Source organism: Scyliorhinus torazame, chromosome 6 (genome assembly GCF_047496885.1).
Source record: "Scyliorhinus torazame isolate Kashiwa2021f chromosome 6, sScyTor2.1, whole genome shotgun sequence".
In the NCBI taxonomy this organism is placed as follows: domain Eukaryota; kingdom Metazoa; phylum Chordata; class Chondrichthyes; order Carcharhiniformes; family Scyliorhinidae; genus Scyliorhinus; species Scyliorhinus torazame.
This window is the reverse complement of record NC_092712.1, coordinates 92778649-92796216: the sequence shown is the minus strand read 5'-3', so window position 1 is coordinate 92796216 and position 17568 is coordinate 92778649. Positions and strand designations below refer to the sequence as shown.

At 43.8% G+C, this 17568-nt stretch overlaps 1 protein-coding gene across 20 annotated transcripts in view; it reads left to right on the top strand.

Moving 5' to 3' along the window:
* Positions 1–17568, top strand: part of LOC140424893 (sickle tail protein-like) — a 931095-nt gene that overhangs the window by 763487 nt on the left and 150040 nt on the right. For all 20 annotated transcript variants that reach the window (XM_072508468.1, XM_072508466.1, XM_072508467.1 and 17 more), the window contains one exon: positions 7395–8212. In XM_072508468.1, the coding sequence (XP_072364569.1) occupies positions 7395–8212 (818 nt within the window). The remainder of the gene's footprint in view (positions 1–7394; positions 8213–17568) is intronic.

Genomic DNA, 17568 nt, shown 5'->3' with positions numbered 1-17568 from the left:
CATCTGCAAACTCCACACAGCCAGTCACCCGGGCGGGGATCAAACCCGGGTCCTCGGAGCTGTGAGGCAGCAGTGCTAACCACTGCGCCACCATGCTGCACCCTGAATTGAAGGAAGTCAAGTGCTGATCTGTACTTTTTGTTTTAACCCCCTTCCCCTTACAGCCTCCCAAGGAAAATGCAGATTTAAGCTAATCAAAGGAATGGTGGGAGGATTCCGGAAAGACTAACAGTTTAGTAGGGAGGGGGGTGTCCCCCACACACGCAGCTTCCTCGCGAGCGCTCTGTGAGCCCTGTCCACCTCCAAGGGTCGGGAGAACGTCCTATACCCCAGTAACTTCACAAACATGCCCCTGCGTCTGTTCCTTCGGACCCCTCCAGGAGACCCACGATTCTCAGGTTCTGCCCGCCGGACCTGTTCTCTAGATCCTCCACCTTCTCCTGGAGCCTTTTCTGTTGGTCTCTCAACATCCCCACCTCCACCTCCACTGCAGCTTGGTGTTCCTCCTGCTCAGTCAGTGCCTTCTCCACTTTCTGGATCGCCCGATCCAGTCTTAAGTTCCAGCCGCGCAATCGATTCCTTAATCGGGTCCAAGCATTCATGTTTCTGCTTGGCGAAGTCCTCCTGTATGAACAGTTCTCCTGTATGAACTACATCGGCTGTTCCGTCAACTGCTGGGTCGTCGAGCCAGGACTCCGGTCGTCTGCCATGCTTTCTCCTGCTGCAGCCTCAGCCCAAGCCTTCTCTGTTCGCCTATTTCTTCCTTTGCGAACACTCCTGGTCCGCCTCGCCATGCACTGATGTAGGATTCCTCGTCACAATTGCATCCACCATCAATTTTCCAAATCAAACCCAACAAAAAATTGGGGGAAAAGGTCCAAAGGTCCGACCCGAGCGGGAGCCACCAAATCTACTCCCACTCCTTCATAGCCGGCACCAGAAGTCGTGCTGGAAATTTTGAAAAACATCAGGATAGATAAGTCCCCTGGGCCTGATGGGGTATACCCAAGGTTACTCCAGGGAAGCGAGGGAGGAGATTGCTGCACCGTTGTCAATGGTCTTTGCGTCCTCACTCTCCACTGGAGTGGTACCGGATGATTGGAGGGAGGTGAATGTTGTTCCCCTGTTCAAGAAAGGCAATAGGGAAATCCCTGGAAATACAGACCAGTCAGTCTTAGTCTGTGGTGAGCAAAATATTGGAAAGGATTCTGAGAGATAGAATTTATGCTTATTTAGAAAAATATAGTTTGATTAAAGAGTCAGCATGACTTTGTGAGGAGTGGGTCATGCCTCACAAGCCTCATTGAATTCTTTGAGCATGTGACAAGACACATTGATGAAGGTCGGGCAGTGGATGTGGTGTACATGGATTTCAGTAAGGTATTTGATAAGGTTCCCCATGGTAGGCTCATTCAGAAAGTTAGGGGGCATGAGATACAGTGAAATTTCGCTGTCTGGATACAGAATTGGCTGGCCGAAAGAAGACAGCGAGTGGCAGTGGATGGAAAGTCATCTGCCTGGAGGTCGGTGACTAGTGGTGTCCCGCAAGGATCTGTTCTGGGACCTCTGCTCTTTGTGGTTTTTATTAATGACTTGGATGAGGAAGTGGAAGGGTGGGTTACTAAGTTTGCCGATGACACGAAAGTTGGTGGAGTTGTAGATAGTGTTGAGGGCTGTTGCAGGTTACAACAGGACATTGAGAGGATTCAGAGCTGGGCTGAGAAGTGGCAGATGGAGTTCAACCTGGATAAATGTGACGTGATTCATTTTGGAAGGTCGAATTTGAATGCTAAATACAGGGTTGAAGGCAGGATTCTTGGAAGTGTGGAGGAACAGAGGCATCTTGGGGTCCACGTACATAGATCCCTCAAAGTTGCCACCCAGGTTGATAGGGTTGTTAAGAAGGCATATGGTGCCTCATTAACAGGGGGATTGAGTGTTTTAAGAGCCTTGAGGTTTTTCTGCAGCTTTATAAAACCCTGGTTAGACCACACTTGGTATATTGTGTCCAGTTCTGGTCGCCTCATTATAGGAAGTATGTGGATGCTTTGGAGAGGGTGCAGAGGAGATTTACCAGGATGCTGCCTGGACTGGAGGGCATGTCTTATGAAGAAAGGTTGAGGGAGCTAGAGCTTTTCTCACTGGAGTGAAGAAGGAAGAGAGGTGATTTGATAGAGGTGTACAAGGTGATGAGAGGCATGGATAGAGTGGAGAGCCAGACTTTTCCCCAGGGCGGAAATGGCTGTAATGAGGGGACATAATTTTATGGTGATTGGAAGAAGGTACAGGGGAGATGTCAGAGGTCGGTTCTTTACACAGAGAGTGGTGGGTGTGTGGAATGCACTGCCAGCAGAGGTGGAGGAGTCAGAGTCATTAGGGACATTTAAGCGACTCTTGGACAGGCACATGGACAGCAGTAAATTGAAGGGGTGTAGCTAAGGCTGATCTTAGATTAGGATAATTGGTCGGCACAACATCGCGGGCCAAAGGGCCTGTACTGTGCTTTTCTATGTTCTAATGTTATATTGAGTAGTAATAGGCCAAAAATAAAGAAAACTTTGTATTTATATAGCACCTTTCAGGAACTCAGGATGTCCAAATGTACTTTGTAGCCATTAAAGGTGTAGTCATTGTGATGATGCAGGAAATGGACAGCCAATGTGCGCATTGAAAGCTCCCACAACTGGCAGTTTAATAATGGTCACCATTAAGTTTATTTTTTGTTTGTTCTTAGTATGTGGGTTTCACTGTCAAGGTCAGCATTTATTTCCCCTGAGGTTGGCAGTGAGCCGTCTTCTTGAACTGCTGCAGTGTTGATTGAGGGATAAAGATTAGCCAGGACACTGGGGACATGCTCTTCTTTAAAATAATGGCACCTTTGTTTAATGTCCTTTTCATAAACCTGTACCTCTGACAGCACAGCACTCCTTTAGTAATACATCGGAATGTCAGTTCACTGGGCCACAGTTGGCATTTAAAGAATCAGTGCAATGAATTGAATAATGCCCCTCCGCATTTCAAATTTCTGGACTAGAAGACAGCAATCCATCTGCTGCAAGGCAACTCCTGACATTTGCTCAGCAATTGCTTTAGACACAACATAAATTAAAACTGAAGCCTCAAGCTGGCACAAATATCCCACATCTTGCACTAAAACAAATATAACTTAGGCTGTTGTGAAATATCATGCACAGCATCCAAATGGACTCTTATTTTGCAATTTCAATGCATTTTTTGGCTATCGGAAAGTTGTGTAGCACATTACTGCTGTGTTTGATTGCTTGGTTAAGGTGTCAGGCATGGTTCAGTTGGTAGCACACTCTCCTCTGAACAAGGAGGCTGCGGGTTTAAAATCCACCCCAAAGACTTGATCACAAAAAGCGAAGCTGACACATCTGGTGCAGCACTGGCAGAGTTGCTGTTTTTCAGATGAAATGTTAAACCAAGGCTCTGTCTGCCCAGTCAGATTGGCATAATTAGTCCTCATGCCAGGTATGTCAAAGAAGAATAAAACCGTAATCCTCACTGTAATCTTGGAATCATAGAATCCCTACAGTGCAGAAGAAAGTCATTCGGCCCATTGAGTCTGCACCGACGCTCTGAAAGAGCACCCTAGCTAGGCCCAATCCCCCACCCAATCCCCGTAACGCCACCTAGGGGCAATTTAGCATATCCACACCTAACCTGCACATCTTTGGACTGTGGGAGGAAACCGGAGCACCCGGAGGAAACCCACGCAAACGCGGGGAGAAAGTGCAAACTCCACACAATCACCCGAGGCTGGAACTGAACCCAGGTCCCTAGAGCTGTGAGACAACAGGACTAACCACTGTGCCATCAATATCATTAAAATGAATATCGGTTATCTGATCATTATCACATTGCAGTGTGTGGGAGCTTGCTGTGTGGCAATTGGTTGCTCGTTTTGTGCATTATAACAGTGATGAAAAGTACTGCATTTGCTTTAAAGCACTTTTGGATATCCTGAACTCATAAAAGGTGCTATCCGATCAGTCTGTTGGACTGTGACAAAGGTTTTTTCCCCACTGAGCATAGGACATTGGCATGACATTTTACTGAACCGTTGATTTAAAGTAATCTGGTTAGCTCATCTGGGTGTAAAATTGATCTTAACTCTTGGCTTGAGCAAGTCATTATTCCTCAGGAAATGAATGTACTGCAAAAGAAATTATTTAATTCTGCACTCCAGGGTCACAGCAAGGTGTGTGATCACAAGATGAGGCTTATTGCAGGCTCCAACTGTTTGTTGAAATAGGCTTTAAACTCACGTGGTGATAGACACTGCCTTTGGCTTCACATGATTTCATGTGACTTAAGTTTGACTTTGTGAAGTTGTCTGTCTGTTCTAATGGACATACTTCACACTACACCACAATTGTAGAAATCTGCAGGCATATGATTTACAATTTTTCAACGTTGTGTTGTCCATGAGCTTCGGCCAATGTGAATCCTTAACGCACGATGACAGACTGGTGGAGATCAAATTTCACCCGATTTATTTGAACGCTGTGGGAGTTGCTTTACTTGGTTTTAGACACTTTCACCAAATCCTAGGCAGATGTTGGGAACTTCCTTTAAAGGCAAGTGTCAATGTGGTGACAGGTGCTGGTGCATTGGACTGCCCATGCCTTTTGGATACCTTTCCTTGGTGCCTTTTCTTCTGTGCTAATCAATCATGACATTCAGAGACTGATTAATGGTCCAGTTAAAGAAATTTTCTCAACTGTCTATACCAATTTCAAAAATGTGATCACGTGAACAGTGAGTTTCATCAAGTTCAACTGTTATTTAACATGTTTACAAGTTCTTGTGGTGAAATTGTTAAGGATGACAGAAGTAACTTCCAAAGTGAAAATGTTATTATCCCAACCCCACAGATTTTCTATTTCATGTCATTATGTTGGATGAAATGCTGATAATGAGTAGTTGTGGTTTACCTTTTATGTCTGTTGAAATTTTAGTATTTAATATTTTAATATTAAAGGATTTACAGTGGCCAACTAAAACCTAAGTGCTGTAATGTTACAAGATTTGTTATTGGCGTCTCACTGGCAATCGGCTTGAGAAGGGACACTAGTTTTCAAATGTGCCCAAATGTTTGCTTCACTTTACATATTAATATATCTTTTTGAACTCGAGAGGTCAAGTAATAAAAATCCACGCTGGCTCAAAAGCCTTTTCCAAGTTTAAAGGTATTATATAACAGTATGCTTTTCTTCCATTCTTTGAAGATGTTGGGGTTTGATGCAGTGAAATAGTGCAGCTGCATAATTAAAACTTAATGTAGATCATTGTTTTAGAATTCTACATCCAAGCAAAAGGAAACGCTGATGCTTCAATCAATTACTTTGGTGTGTCTGCGCTAAACTCTGAAGTTAAAGAGAAATTGGGAGTCGCTTTAATATGAAAAGGTTGAATATGTTGCGTGTTTCGATATGTTTGAAAAATAATTGTTAAACCCGAAGCAAATGTTGTGAAAGCTTGAAACCAGGCACAATTCAACATCTGAACTAGGAACATTAGGCTTAATTATTTACAATTTGAATGAATAAACATAAAAAGTCTGTTTTGTGTAATCGCCTCCCCTACCTGGAATTTTCTGTCTAACATATTTGTGGGAGCAGTGGTTCATAACAAAGGTCTATCCTACCACCATAGGGCAACTAGGGATTGGCAATAACTGCCTTGCATTTAGACACACCTGTCTTGAAAATGAGTACATTTTCAAACTGCATAATTCTTAAAGGTTGCAAGAAAAGTTGTTGGAGATGCTACAACACTTGCACCTCCAATTAGTAAAATAATTAGAGTGAAGGTATTTGGATGCTAATGGCGATTATATAATTTTAATTTTGTCACTTTGAAATTTTTAATTTTTAATATTTTGTTGAATGTCATTTATGATTGTACTTGGGGCAAAATCGGGCAAAGAAACTTTGAAAAGGTCTATTTGATCCAATTGGCCCATTTTATTGGTTCACCTTGCTTTTGCCAAGACATTTGTATGTGAATAAATCATTAAATATACCTGCTGACTAATTGAAGTGGCATCAATGTTAATGAGCGAATAGCTTCAATTGTTGTGATACCAGAGCTTGATTAATGCACAGTGTGGGTTAAACACTTCAGAATATATTATTGCTGAATTTCCTGTGGTATTACATGGTGAAACAGGATAGGCTAGTTTATAGCATGGAGCTGTTATTGTCTCAGACTACATCATGAGGGTCACTGATTTACTCTTACAAATGGGTTAGATTAAATGTTGCTGACTGGGATTCTGGGTTTTTGAGGATCCAGTTGTGCAATTCTGACTTTTTTTATTTGTAAAGCTTGAAAATGCTTATTATGGCCGCAATCTCTCCTCATTCAACCCAAGAAGTATTTATTTTGCATCCCTTTGCTTTTCACCAGTCACAATACACCAGAAAACTGTGAGAATTAGTTAGCAGACAGATGCCTGGGCTTTGGGAGGTGTTGTGCAAAAACTGCTGGAATTTCTGGTTTTAGGAATGACTCTGAGCATGGTAGAGATTTATAAGGAGAACCTGGAGTTTGATGGCACTGGGATGGGATCTCAAGTCCTACTAGAGGATATTTGCGATATGACTGTCCTTTTAGAATAGGCAAAATCCTATGGGTTGGCAGCAATGGAGATATGGTGCAGCTAGCTGTCAGGAAAGAGGGAACATGGGAGGTTAGACAACCTGAGTTGCATCAGAATTAGGGGAGCCAGCAGCAATGTGGAGGCAACCAGGGTTTGTCTATCATGAGGGAGAATCCCGAGTGAATGACAGTCTGCAGATGGGTAGTGGGGAGGGGATGGAACATTGTGCGAGGTACCAAAATTGGTCAGTACTGATAGTTTGAGGGTCTCTAGATGAAAAATGTCCATGAATTGTCTGTGGTACTTGCTGGAGAGGGACCAGGGAAAAGGCCTTTGGAGACTTGGAACATTTGGAATCTGGAAACACTAGGAGGGGTAGATTTTCTTTTTAATATGCCCTTTTACTCTAATTACCTCGTACCTTCTGTCAATGGTTGTGGGTTACAGCAAGTTTGGAGATGATTACCCATGTCCTTGACACTTCCTTGTAACTTGCTTCAGAGATTGTCCTGATATTGTGCTCTGGTTTAATGTTCTCACCTAGTTACTGATGTCCATCAGTGTGAAATGTTGCATCCTGCTTACGGCAGCTCAGATTCGAATATGAGCAGGATTGTACTCTGTATCCATTTATAGTGAATGGCACAAGAATAGCCATGTGCCATGCACCCATCAACACCTCTTTTATTAGAATACAAGTCTTTACTCATGCTATGGAAAAAGTCTTGTTACTTTAAGCTTAACTATGTTTTTATTTATTTTTTAGATGCAGAGGGAAATGGTTCACACAAAAGAAACCCCTCCATCCTTTCGTCATCATGGTCCTCTTCCTCATGGACCACCAGGTTCACCATCATTAACTCAATCAATGCCACCTTCTCCATCCAGAATTCCATATAATGGAGGGCGAAACATACCTATGCCAGGCAGTGCCACTGTTCCCAGGGACAGATTATCCAGTATGCCACCATCAAGGTCCATATCTCCCAGCCCGAGTGCCATCTTGGAAAGAAGAGATGTAAAACCAGATGAGGACTTGAGTGGCAAAAATATTGCCCTTTTCCGAAATGAAGGTCTGTACGCTGATCCTTACGTGTATCATGATGGACGAATGAGTATTGCTTCATCTCACACTGGAATTCCTGGGGACATGTCAGACCATAGCCTATACCACCGCTCTTCATTGAGGTCTAACAATGCATATCCAAACACCAATGTGCAGGCTGATATGGTGGAGCAGACACTATATAGAATAAAGCCTAGAAAATATTCTGACGGTTATCTACCATCAGTTGGCTCCAAAACGCCACCACCTTCTCCTCAGAAGATAAGTGACATGCGTATAATGGATATTCATGGTCAGAGTACCCACATGGGTCATCCTGTTCAACTAGACAGGTCCTCTTCTGTGCGTAGTGCCCACAGGAAGGATTCTGGGGCATCTATTGCTATGGAAACCGCAACAATCAAATCGCGCAGTACTGCTTCCTCGCCTTCTATTTCGGATGTTGTCCCTTTTTCAGCTGATAAGCAAATGTCGGGATACAGCAGTGCATCTGGAAAACCCAATGACCCAGAAACCAGGTAAGGGAGACTGAAAAGCAATTGGAGATGGATGATGAACAGTTCAAGATGATGAATGCTTTCCATAAGTAAATTTGATAGGTTTCAGCTAAACTGTCAAATAGTGAATTAACAAAACCAGTTAAGTTCATTAGGCATTAGTGTGACTAAATCCTGGCAAGTTTTTCGGAAATATTTGTACTGGGTTTGAATTTTGCACTCAAAATAACCATCTTGGCCACATTCATGGGAGTAAAGATAGGATCTTCATAATATTTTCAGTCTCTGAATATTTGTCTGTTATATCCTTGACTAGAGTAGCCAACATGGATTTCAAAAGGAAGAGCCATGTTTAGCCAACCTCATTGAATTCAGAACTAATCGAAGAACTTGGTGATGATAACATAATAGTTGTCATATAGTTAGCAACGAGTGTACTATGTATTATTAAGGCCATATCTTCGGGCGTCAGAGGACAAGTAGCAGAATGGATAGCAAATTGACTACAAAACAGAAAACCGAATTAATAAGGATACTTATTCAGACTAACAAAAGGTGTGAATTAGTGTCTCATAAGGATTGAAGCTATGGCCTGAGTTGTTCACCTTTTACATAAACGATTTGGACTTGGGAATCAGAGGTATGGTTAAGAAATTTGCAAATGGCACAAAATGGGGGCTGGCATAGTCAATATTGAGGAAGACTGCAAAAAAATACAAGGTCACGTCAATCAATTTTCAGAATGCATACATGAAAATTAATTTCAACATAAACAAGTGTGAGATAATGCCTTTTAGTAAAACGAATAGAAGGTCACAAATACGAGTTTCTAAATGGAGTAGATGGGCAATGGGACCTTCGGGATACAGATCCACAAAGCATTAAAAAAAATCACAGGTTAACTATAAAATGCAAACAAAGCAGTTGGATTTATTTGTAAAGGGATATGTGCATAAGTCATAGAAGATAGTAGGAATGGTTGAAATAGTGGTTAATACACCATTCAATATCCTATGCTTTATTTACAGGGACATATGAGTTTTTATGTGAGCTTGTAGAAGATAGCAATTCAACCACAGCTGGAGTATTGTATCCAGTTCTGGGCGCTACACTTTTAGGAAGGTGTGAAGTCATTGGAGAGGGTGCAGAAAAGATTCATAAGAATGGCTCCAGGTATGAGGAACTTCAGTTATGAAGACAGATTGGAAAAGTTAGAAATGTTTTCCTTGGAGAAGAGAAGGATAGAAGAGATATTCAAAACCGCAAGGGGTCTGGGCAGAGTAGATGGGGAGAAACTGTTCCTCATTTGTGAAAGAATGGAAAATGAAACGACACAGATTGAAAGACTAGTTGATTAGTATACAGGGCAGGCATATCCCCGTAAAAATGACGGACAGAAATGGTAGGGTTTAGGGAACCATAGTCAGACTAGTCAAAAAGAAGAAAGGAAGCATACATAAGATCTAGGCAACTAAAAATAGACAAAGCTTTAGAAGAATATAGGGAAAGTAGGGACAAACTCAAACAGAGAGTTAAAAGGGCTAAAAGAGGCCATAAATGTCATTGGCAAGCAGGGTCAAGGAAAATCCCAAGGCCTTTTATACATATATAAAGAGCATGAGGATAGCTAGGGAAAGAGTACACCCACTCGAGGACAAAGGAGGGAAGTTATACGTGGAGTCAGGGGAAATGGGTGGGATCCTTAATGAGTATTTTGCATCGGTATTCACCAAGGAGAGGGACGTGAAAGATGTTGAGGTTAGGGATGGGGGTGAATACTCTGGGACATATCAGCACAATGAAGGGGAAAGTGTTGGATGTCTTAAAATGCATTGACATGGAAATGTCCCCTGGGCCGGATGGGATATATCCCAGGTTTCTGTGGGCGGCAAGAGAGGACATTCCTGGGGCCTTAACAGATATCTTTGCATCATCTTAGAGAACTAGAGAATAGCCAATGGTGTCCCTTTGTTTAAGAAGGGAAGCAGGGATAATCCAGGTAATTAGAGGCCAATGAGCCTGACAGCAGTAGTGGGGAAACTCTTGGAGCAGATACTGAGCAACAGGATTTATTCACATTTGGAAGCGAATGGACTTGTTAGTGATAGGCAACATAGTTTTGTGAGGGGAAGGTCACGTCTTACCAATCAGTTTTTTGAGGAGGTGACAAAATTAATTGATGAAGGAAAGTCTGTGGATGTCGTCTACATGGACTTTAGTAAGGCAGTTGACAAGGTCCCTTCTGGCAGACTGGTACAAAAGGTAAAGTCGCATGGGATTCGGGGTGTGCTAGCTAGATGGATACAGAACTGGCTTGGCAACAGGAGACAGAGAGTAACAGTGGAAGGGAGTTTTTCAGAATGGAGATCTGTAACTACTGGTGTTCCACAGGGATCACTGCGGGGACCACTGTTGTTTGTAATATATTTAATGATTTGGAGGAAAATGTAGATGGTCTGCTTAGCAAGTTTGCAGATAACACTAAGATAGGTGGAGTTGCATTTAGTGAGAGGAACTGTCAGAGAATACTGCAAAATATAGATGGATTGGAGAGTTGGGCAGAGAAATGGCTGATGGAGCTCAATCTGGACAAATGCGAGGTGATGCATTTTGGAAGATCAAATTCAGGTGTGAATTATACAGTAAATGACAGAACCTTTAGGAGCATTAACATTCAGAGGGATCTGGGCGTTCAGGTCCATAGTTCCATGAAAATGGCAATGCAGGTGGATAAGGTGGTCAAGAAAGCATTCAGAATGCTTGCCTTATCAGCTGGGGCATTGAATACAAGAGTTGGCAGGTCATGTTGCAGTTGTATAAACCTTTAGTTAGGCCACATTTGGAATATTATGAACAGTTAAGGTTGCCACACTACCAGAAGGATGCGGATGCTTTGTCGAGAGTGCAAAGAAGGTTTACCAGGATGTTGCCTGGTCTGAGGGTGTTAGCTATGAGGAGAGGTTGAATAAACTTGGATTGTTTTTTTTGGATAGATGGAGGCTGAAAGGAGACCTGATTGGGGTCTATAACATTACGAGAGGTAAGACAGGGTGAATAGTCAGAAGCTTTTTCCAAGGGTGGAAGGGGCTGCAGGTTCAAGGTGAGAGGGGGCAAGTTTAGGGGAGATGTGCAGGGAAAGGTTTTTACACAGAGGGTGGTGAGTGCCTGGAACACATTGCCAGTGGAGGTGATGGAGGCAGGCATGATAGCAAATTTAAGATGTATCTTTAAAAACATTTTTTTTAGAGTGCCCGATTCTTTTGTTTCTAGTTAAGGGGCAATATAGTGTGGCCAATTCACCTACCCTGCACATCTTTTTGGGTTGTTGGGGTGAGACCCACGCAGACACGGGGAGAATGTCGTTTAGGATGTGTCTTGATAGACACTTGAACGGGTGGGGAATGGAGGGATACAGATTATTTGGGCAATAAGTAGTAGTTCTAAATAAGGAATCTCGATCAGCACAGGCTTGGTGGGCCGAGGGACCTGTTCCTGTGCTGTAATGTTCCTTGTACTTTGTTCTAAAGTAATTAACAAAAGAAGGAAAAGCGATATGAAAGAATCTTTTTCACAAAGCGAATGGTTAAGGTTTGTAAAGCACTACCTGAATGTGTGGTGAGGCAGGTTCATTTGAAGCTTTCAAAAGGGAGGTCGACTGTTATCTGAAAAGGAAGAATGTGCAGGACTATGGGGAGGAGGCTGGGGAATTGTACTAGATGAATTGTTCATTTGGAGAGCTGGTGTAGACACGATGGGGGCCAAATGGCTGCTTCCTGCCCTGTGACAATTCTGTGACTTGTACAGAACCTTGGTTAGACTACACTTGAAGTCCTTTATTGTGGATTATACAGCTAATGTTATTCTCCATTGAGTGCCATCTCTTTGATCACCAAAGGATTAGTCAGCAGCAGCATTAAACCCTTCATCTTCCAGATCAGAAGAGGTGAATAAATGCCAAGAACCTTTCCCAAATCACAGTGTGCAGTAAAGCTCTTTCAGGTGTGTAATTACTTTGAAAGTGAGAACTCTAGATCCTTCCCACATTGATGTGGACAGGCTGGCTGCTTTGCACATTTACTTTAAACACTTCAAATGGAAAAAATGTCAAGCAAACAGCTTTATTTAAACGTTTTCTCATGAAATGTTATTTATTTTATCTTGTCTGCTAGCGTCATGGTGTCATGGTTTGGCGAGGGAACAACTAGCCCACAGGCCTCTTATCAGTGGTGAACCTGTCAGCCATTTGAACCATGTGAACAAACAGACATTGGTAACTCTTTAGTAATTTCCCTTCCTGAAGAGTCAACAATACCATCAACATGTGGACAACTGCAAATCTGCACCTTTTTGCTCCTGGCTCCAATTTATTGGAGAACCAATGCAATATGCCATCAGGGTGCTATTTATACCTCACCATTTGATCAAGTTAACTGGCGAGGTTGTCCTTGGCCAACTTGTGTCTTCTGGATCAGTTAGAAACGCCGGGGAGTGGTCGTACAAACTTCTGTTTTACTGAGTGTCCTGCCCTTTGCTAATGGAGGAAGAGAGCTTATTGGTAGATTTTTGTTTTTTAATTTCCTTGAATGTTCAGTCCAGCAGAATAGATTTGCACCAGCTCACAATACTGGTGTGTTTTGCTGTAATATACGAAGGTGCACGTTCTGTTTCTATTTATTTTCCCCTCTCTTGCCACAGGATTCTGTTCCTGTAAGTCACAAATGAAAGTGAGGAGGCTGTATTAATGCTGTATGAACCAATTTTATTTAGTTAATAGTGGGACATCTGATGAACAAGATACCCAAAATAACAACAATGAAGTATAGTGCACAGGTGTCATAACAGTACTCCAGGATTCAGTACATCTTTGTTTTTCTACTATCTGATTTAAATTTATGTTTGTCGTCACTAATTTCGGTCAGTAAAGCATTATTGTTTCAATCTATGGAAGTAACCCTGTGCAGATGGAGAGCGGGGCTGACCATCAATGGAATAAACTGTTAAGATTATTTTCTGTCATTGTTTCCTGCATCTCTGTATTGTTTCAAATGGCCCCAGGAACAAAATACTCAGGCCAAACGACAAGTCACAGCCAGCTGAGATTTAAAATACTTTAGCTACAAATGTACAGGTCCATAAACCTCAATTTTTACTTCTCTTCTCCATTATTGTGGGAGTCTGTTGAAAGAAATAATAACAATGGCAAGCTTCAAGTGTGCACAAAAATAACTCAGGAGATTAATAACCATTCTCATAAATGTTCACCCAAAGAAGCCCATTTAACAGCCCGTTAATCATAATGTATAGTATTATACTGTACTAGCCAGTATATATGTTATATCAAAGTTATTTCAGATACTTATTGTAATTTTGGAGCTCTAACCTTTTTCTATCCGAAATCCCATAACCGCACCAATAAAATAAAATTGGGAATCTGTTACATTCTCCAGGCGGGGGTGAGGTGTAAAATATACAGCAATATAAGTGATGAACATGTGTTTTAATAGGATTGTATTGTGGCAATGCTTGAAGTTTTCTTGGTTAAATTGGTATTACATTTGGAAATATTTGCCTGATGGTATAGTCCAGCAAAACTGGTGCTTATATTTAACTTGGATGGTCACAATTGTTAAATTGTTTAAACAAAATAATAACTGGATTTGAAGAACTGCCAGCTTTGCTGGACCAGATCTAAATGGGTTTTCCCAATGGTTCCTTCAGTGAATTTATCCTGTGGATAGCTTAGTCACAGTCCGATGCATACCAGCAGGAGTCATTTTCTAGCAAGCAAATGGAAACACAATTCGATTTCTCCTCCACCTCACCTTCCTTTGTTCCTTCAACAGTTCTGGAATACTGAGTCCAATGGCAGTGAACTCATCATTGCTATATCCCAGGTATGGTAACTTAGCACAGATCAGGATACAAATGTGGGAATCCCTTTTGTCTGCACACCACACGGTGGCTGAGATTCTCATGACAGTTAAGTGGTGAATGCAGTATTACATTTTGTAAATATTTGGCTGATGGTATAGTCCAGCAAAATTGGTGGTGAAAGAAGGAAATGCCACTCCGAGATCCTGCTGCCTCAATTCAAATCAATATTCCAGTTAAAGGAACTGTGGCAAAGTTTTCAGCAATGTAATGGCAATTAGTTTTTTAAAAAATATTTTTATTCTCCTTTTTCACATTTTCTCCCAAATTTACACCCACCAACAATAATCAGCAACAAATGTCAATCCCCATAACAATAATAACGATCCCATCCTCCCATCAAACCCTAAACATTAGCTGCAATATCTGCCTCCGCCCCCCCTTTCCAACCCTGGCTGGTCCGACACCCCGAATATGGCCTCCCGGGGACCCGGGTCCAGTTTCACCTGCAATGGCAATTAGTTTTAACCATTAATGTGATCGACAGACTGTGCTACATTATTTCAATTTGTTTGCTACATCCGTGCAATTTGAGGGCAAACGTTCATGAGGGTTCTCCTACCAATCTGCCGTAATTTCAGAAGTACCACAGAATCTCTTGAGTATTGTGTAAACACCATGGGCGGGATTCTCCAATAATGGGGCTAAGTCCCCATGCCCTCGAAAAAAACATGCGTGAATCACTCTGGACTTCCTGGAGTAAGTCCAGTGTGATTATCCTACCTAAAGGGGGCTAGCAGGGCCCCGTATCAGCAGCCGGAGCTGTTAGGAGGACTTCAGGTCGGGGGTCCGCGCATGCGCATGGCGGCGGCCTGTGTCGGCTGCCCTGCGCGACATGGCTGACCCACACCGCGCGACATGGCTGACCCACACCGCGCGACATGGCTGACCCATACCGCGCGCCATGGCTGACCCACACCGCGCGACATGGCTGACCCACACCGCGCAACATGGCTGACCCACACCGCGCGACATGGCTGACCCATACCGCGCGCCATGGCTGACCCACACCGCGCGACATGGCTGACCCACACCGCGCAACATGGCTGACCCACACCGCGCGACATGGCTGACCCACAACGCGGACCGGCACCAAGAAGATAGGCCACCCCCAGATCGCGTGCGCCCGCGGATCGGTGACCCTCAATCAATAGCCTGACCGTACTGGAGGCCCCCCCGGTGAATGATCCCCTCACCCCCACCAGGGCGGCCGCGGACTGAGTCCGTAGCCGCCACGCCGAGTGCCCACTGGGTGGAATCATGAGTGAACCATGCCGGCGGAACTCAGCCAGCTGCAATTGGAGAATCGCCGTGGGCCCCTCTTTCAATGGCCCCCAACCGGCGCCGCGTCGACCACGCGAACCGAATTCCGGCAATTCTCCAGAGACGGGAGAATCGCGGGAGCGGCGTTGGACCCGATCTCAGGTTTGACGCACATTCGCCACCCTCCACCACCCCCCCCCACCACCCCCACCCCGGCCGAGCGTGATTTTGGCACGGGGGCTTGGAGAATCCCGCCCCATTTGTTTGTCTAGGATTTCTATGATTCTGCTATCAAAGTTACAGTGGACAAATAGATGCACATTTCCCCCTGCCCTGCCAACTCCAAGAATCTAAGCATATTATATTCGAACATAAGAACTAGGAGCAGGAGTAGGCAATGCACTCCCTGGCTGATCTAATCTCTATCTCAGCTCCACTTTCCTGCCCGTGCTCCACCCTTCAACACATTTCTAATTAAAAGTCTGTCTCTCTGCTCAAATATACTCATGTTCCGTTATCCACCACACTCTAGGGTAGTGAATTCCAGATTCACGACCCTTTGACAGAAGTAATTTCTCCTCATCTCTGTTTTAAATCTGCTACCCCTTATCCTTAAACTATGACCTCTAGTTCTTGATTGCCCCACTAGAAGAAGCATCCGCTCTACGTCTACTTTGTCAATATGTTTAATCATCTTGTATATCTCAATTAGATCTCCTCTCATTCTTCTAAACTCTAGATTATAGGCCTAAACTGATCAATCTCTCTTCTAAGACAAACCCCTTGGGCGGGATTCTCCATTTCCCGACGTCAATTTCGTAATCGGCGATCGGGCGGGAATCCCTTTTTACGATGGAATCGGGAACGATGCCTGTTTTCACAGGCCCCGCCCCCTCCAAAACGGTGTCATCGAGCAGCACACCATTGGGACAGCCTCAGGACATTACCTGAAGGCCCTCCCCCGATGGGCCGCGTTCCCGACCGCGGGGTTGACTCGTGGTCTCAGCGGCCGGGAACCCTGCGTGGCGGCTGCGGACTGTGTCCAGCGTCGCCAACAGTTGGGCAGGAGCTGGGCAGGGGGGTGGGGTGGGGGGGGATGGTGCTTCGGTGAGGGCTGTGTGACTGGTGGGGGGTGGCAAGGGGGTGCCCAAGGGGTCACTATCTGGCAGATCGGGTCCGTGCATGGCTGGTGCCATGTTGTACAGCGCGACCGCTGCAGGTCGTCGCCGAGCGCATGTGCGACCACGAACCCGGCAATTCTCCAGCCGTTTAAATCAGGAGGGCCATGCGTTTTACGTGGCTTGGCTGCTAGTCCCTCACTGGTGGAGGATTAGTGCTGTTGCCTCGCTGATTTTTCCCATGTAAAACTCCACAGATCCTCCGGACATAGCCTGAAAATTGGAGAATCCAGCCCCTCATCTCTGGAATCAATCTATTCTGCATTCTTAGGTCAGGTACTTGTGGAGCAGGACTGATGATCACAGTGTGGCCCCATCACTCCAAACTGTCCACCAGTGTTGCCTAAAGGGACATACGAAGTTGCATAATTAGCCCTTTTTTACATTTAAAGCAAAGTTTTGTTTCCTGCTTTTGGTAAATTAGGATTTACTCCTATTTGTAGTGGGTTTGAGCTCCTTCCTGAAACATTAGCATTTTTGTATCCTCACAAAACAGGCATCAGCCCATTTTGTGCAAATGACCAGAATGAATGTGCCAGTGCAGTGAATCATGGGAGAGAGTCCATATTCCGCAGAGTGATTTGTTTGTATTCATCTTTGGTATGCTGACAACTCAGAATAATAATGACACCTACCTGATTGTCCAGTTGATCAACTTTTACTTTATTCGCACAATGGTGAGATAGACCACAGTAAGATCCAGACAGGCTTTGATTCCTATACACTATAGTCATAGTTGCATGAAAGTGATGGGTGTGTCTTGCTTCTCACATTGTATTTTGTTTTGTACTTCACTTTCTTTTTAGTCTGTTTTTATTCGAAGAAACGTTACCCTCTTGAAATAGCATGTTTAATAGCCTATGACATGATTGGAGAACATGGCAGGCAGTTATGACTAGTCAGGACTTTGCCTTGGCCACAGACTGATGGGAAATACAGGTTATTTGTTAGCAATTGCATAGTGTGTGATTAGCTTATAATTCAGATATAACAGCCTCGATTTTA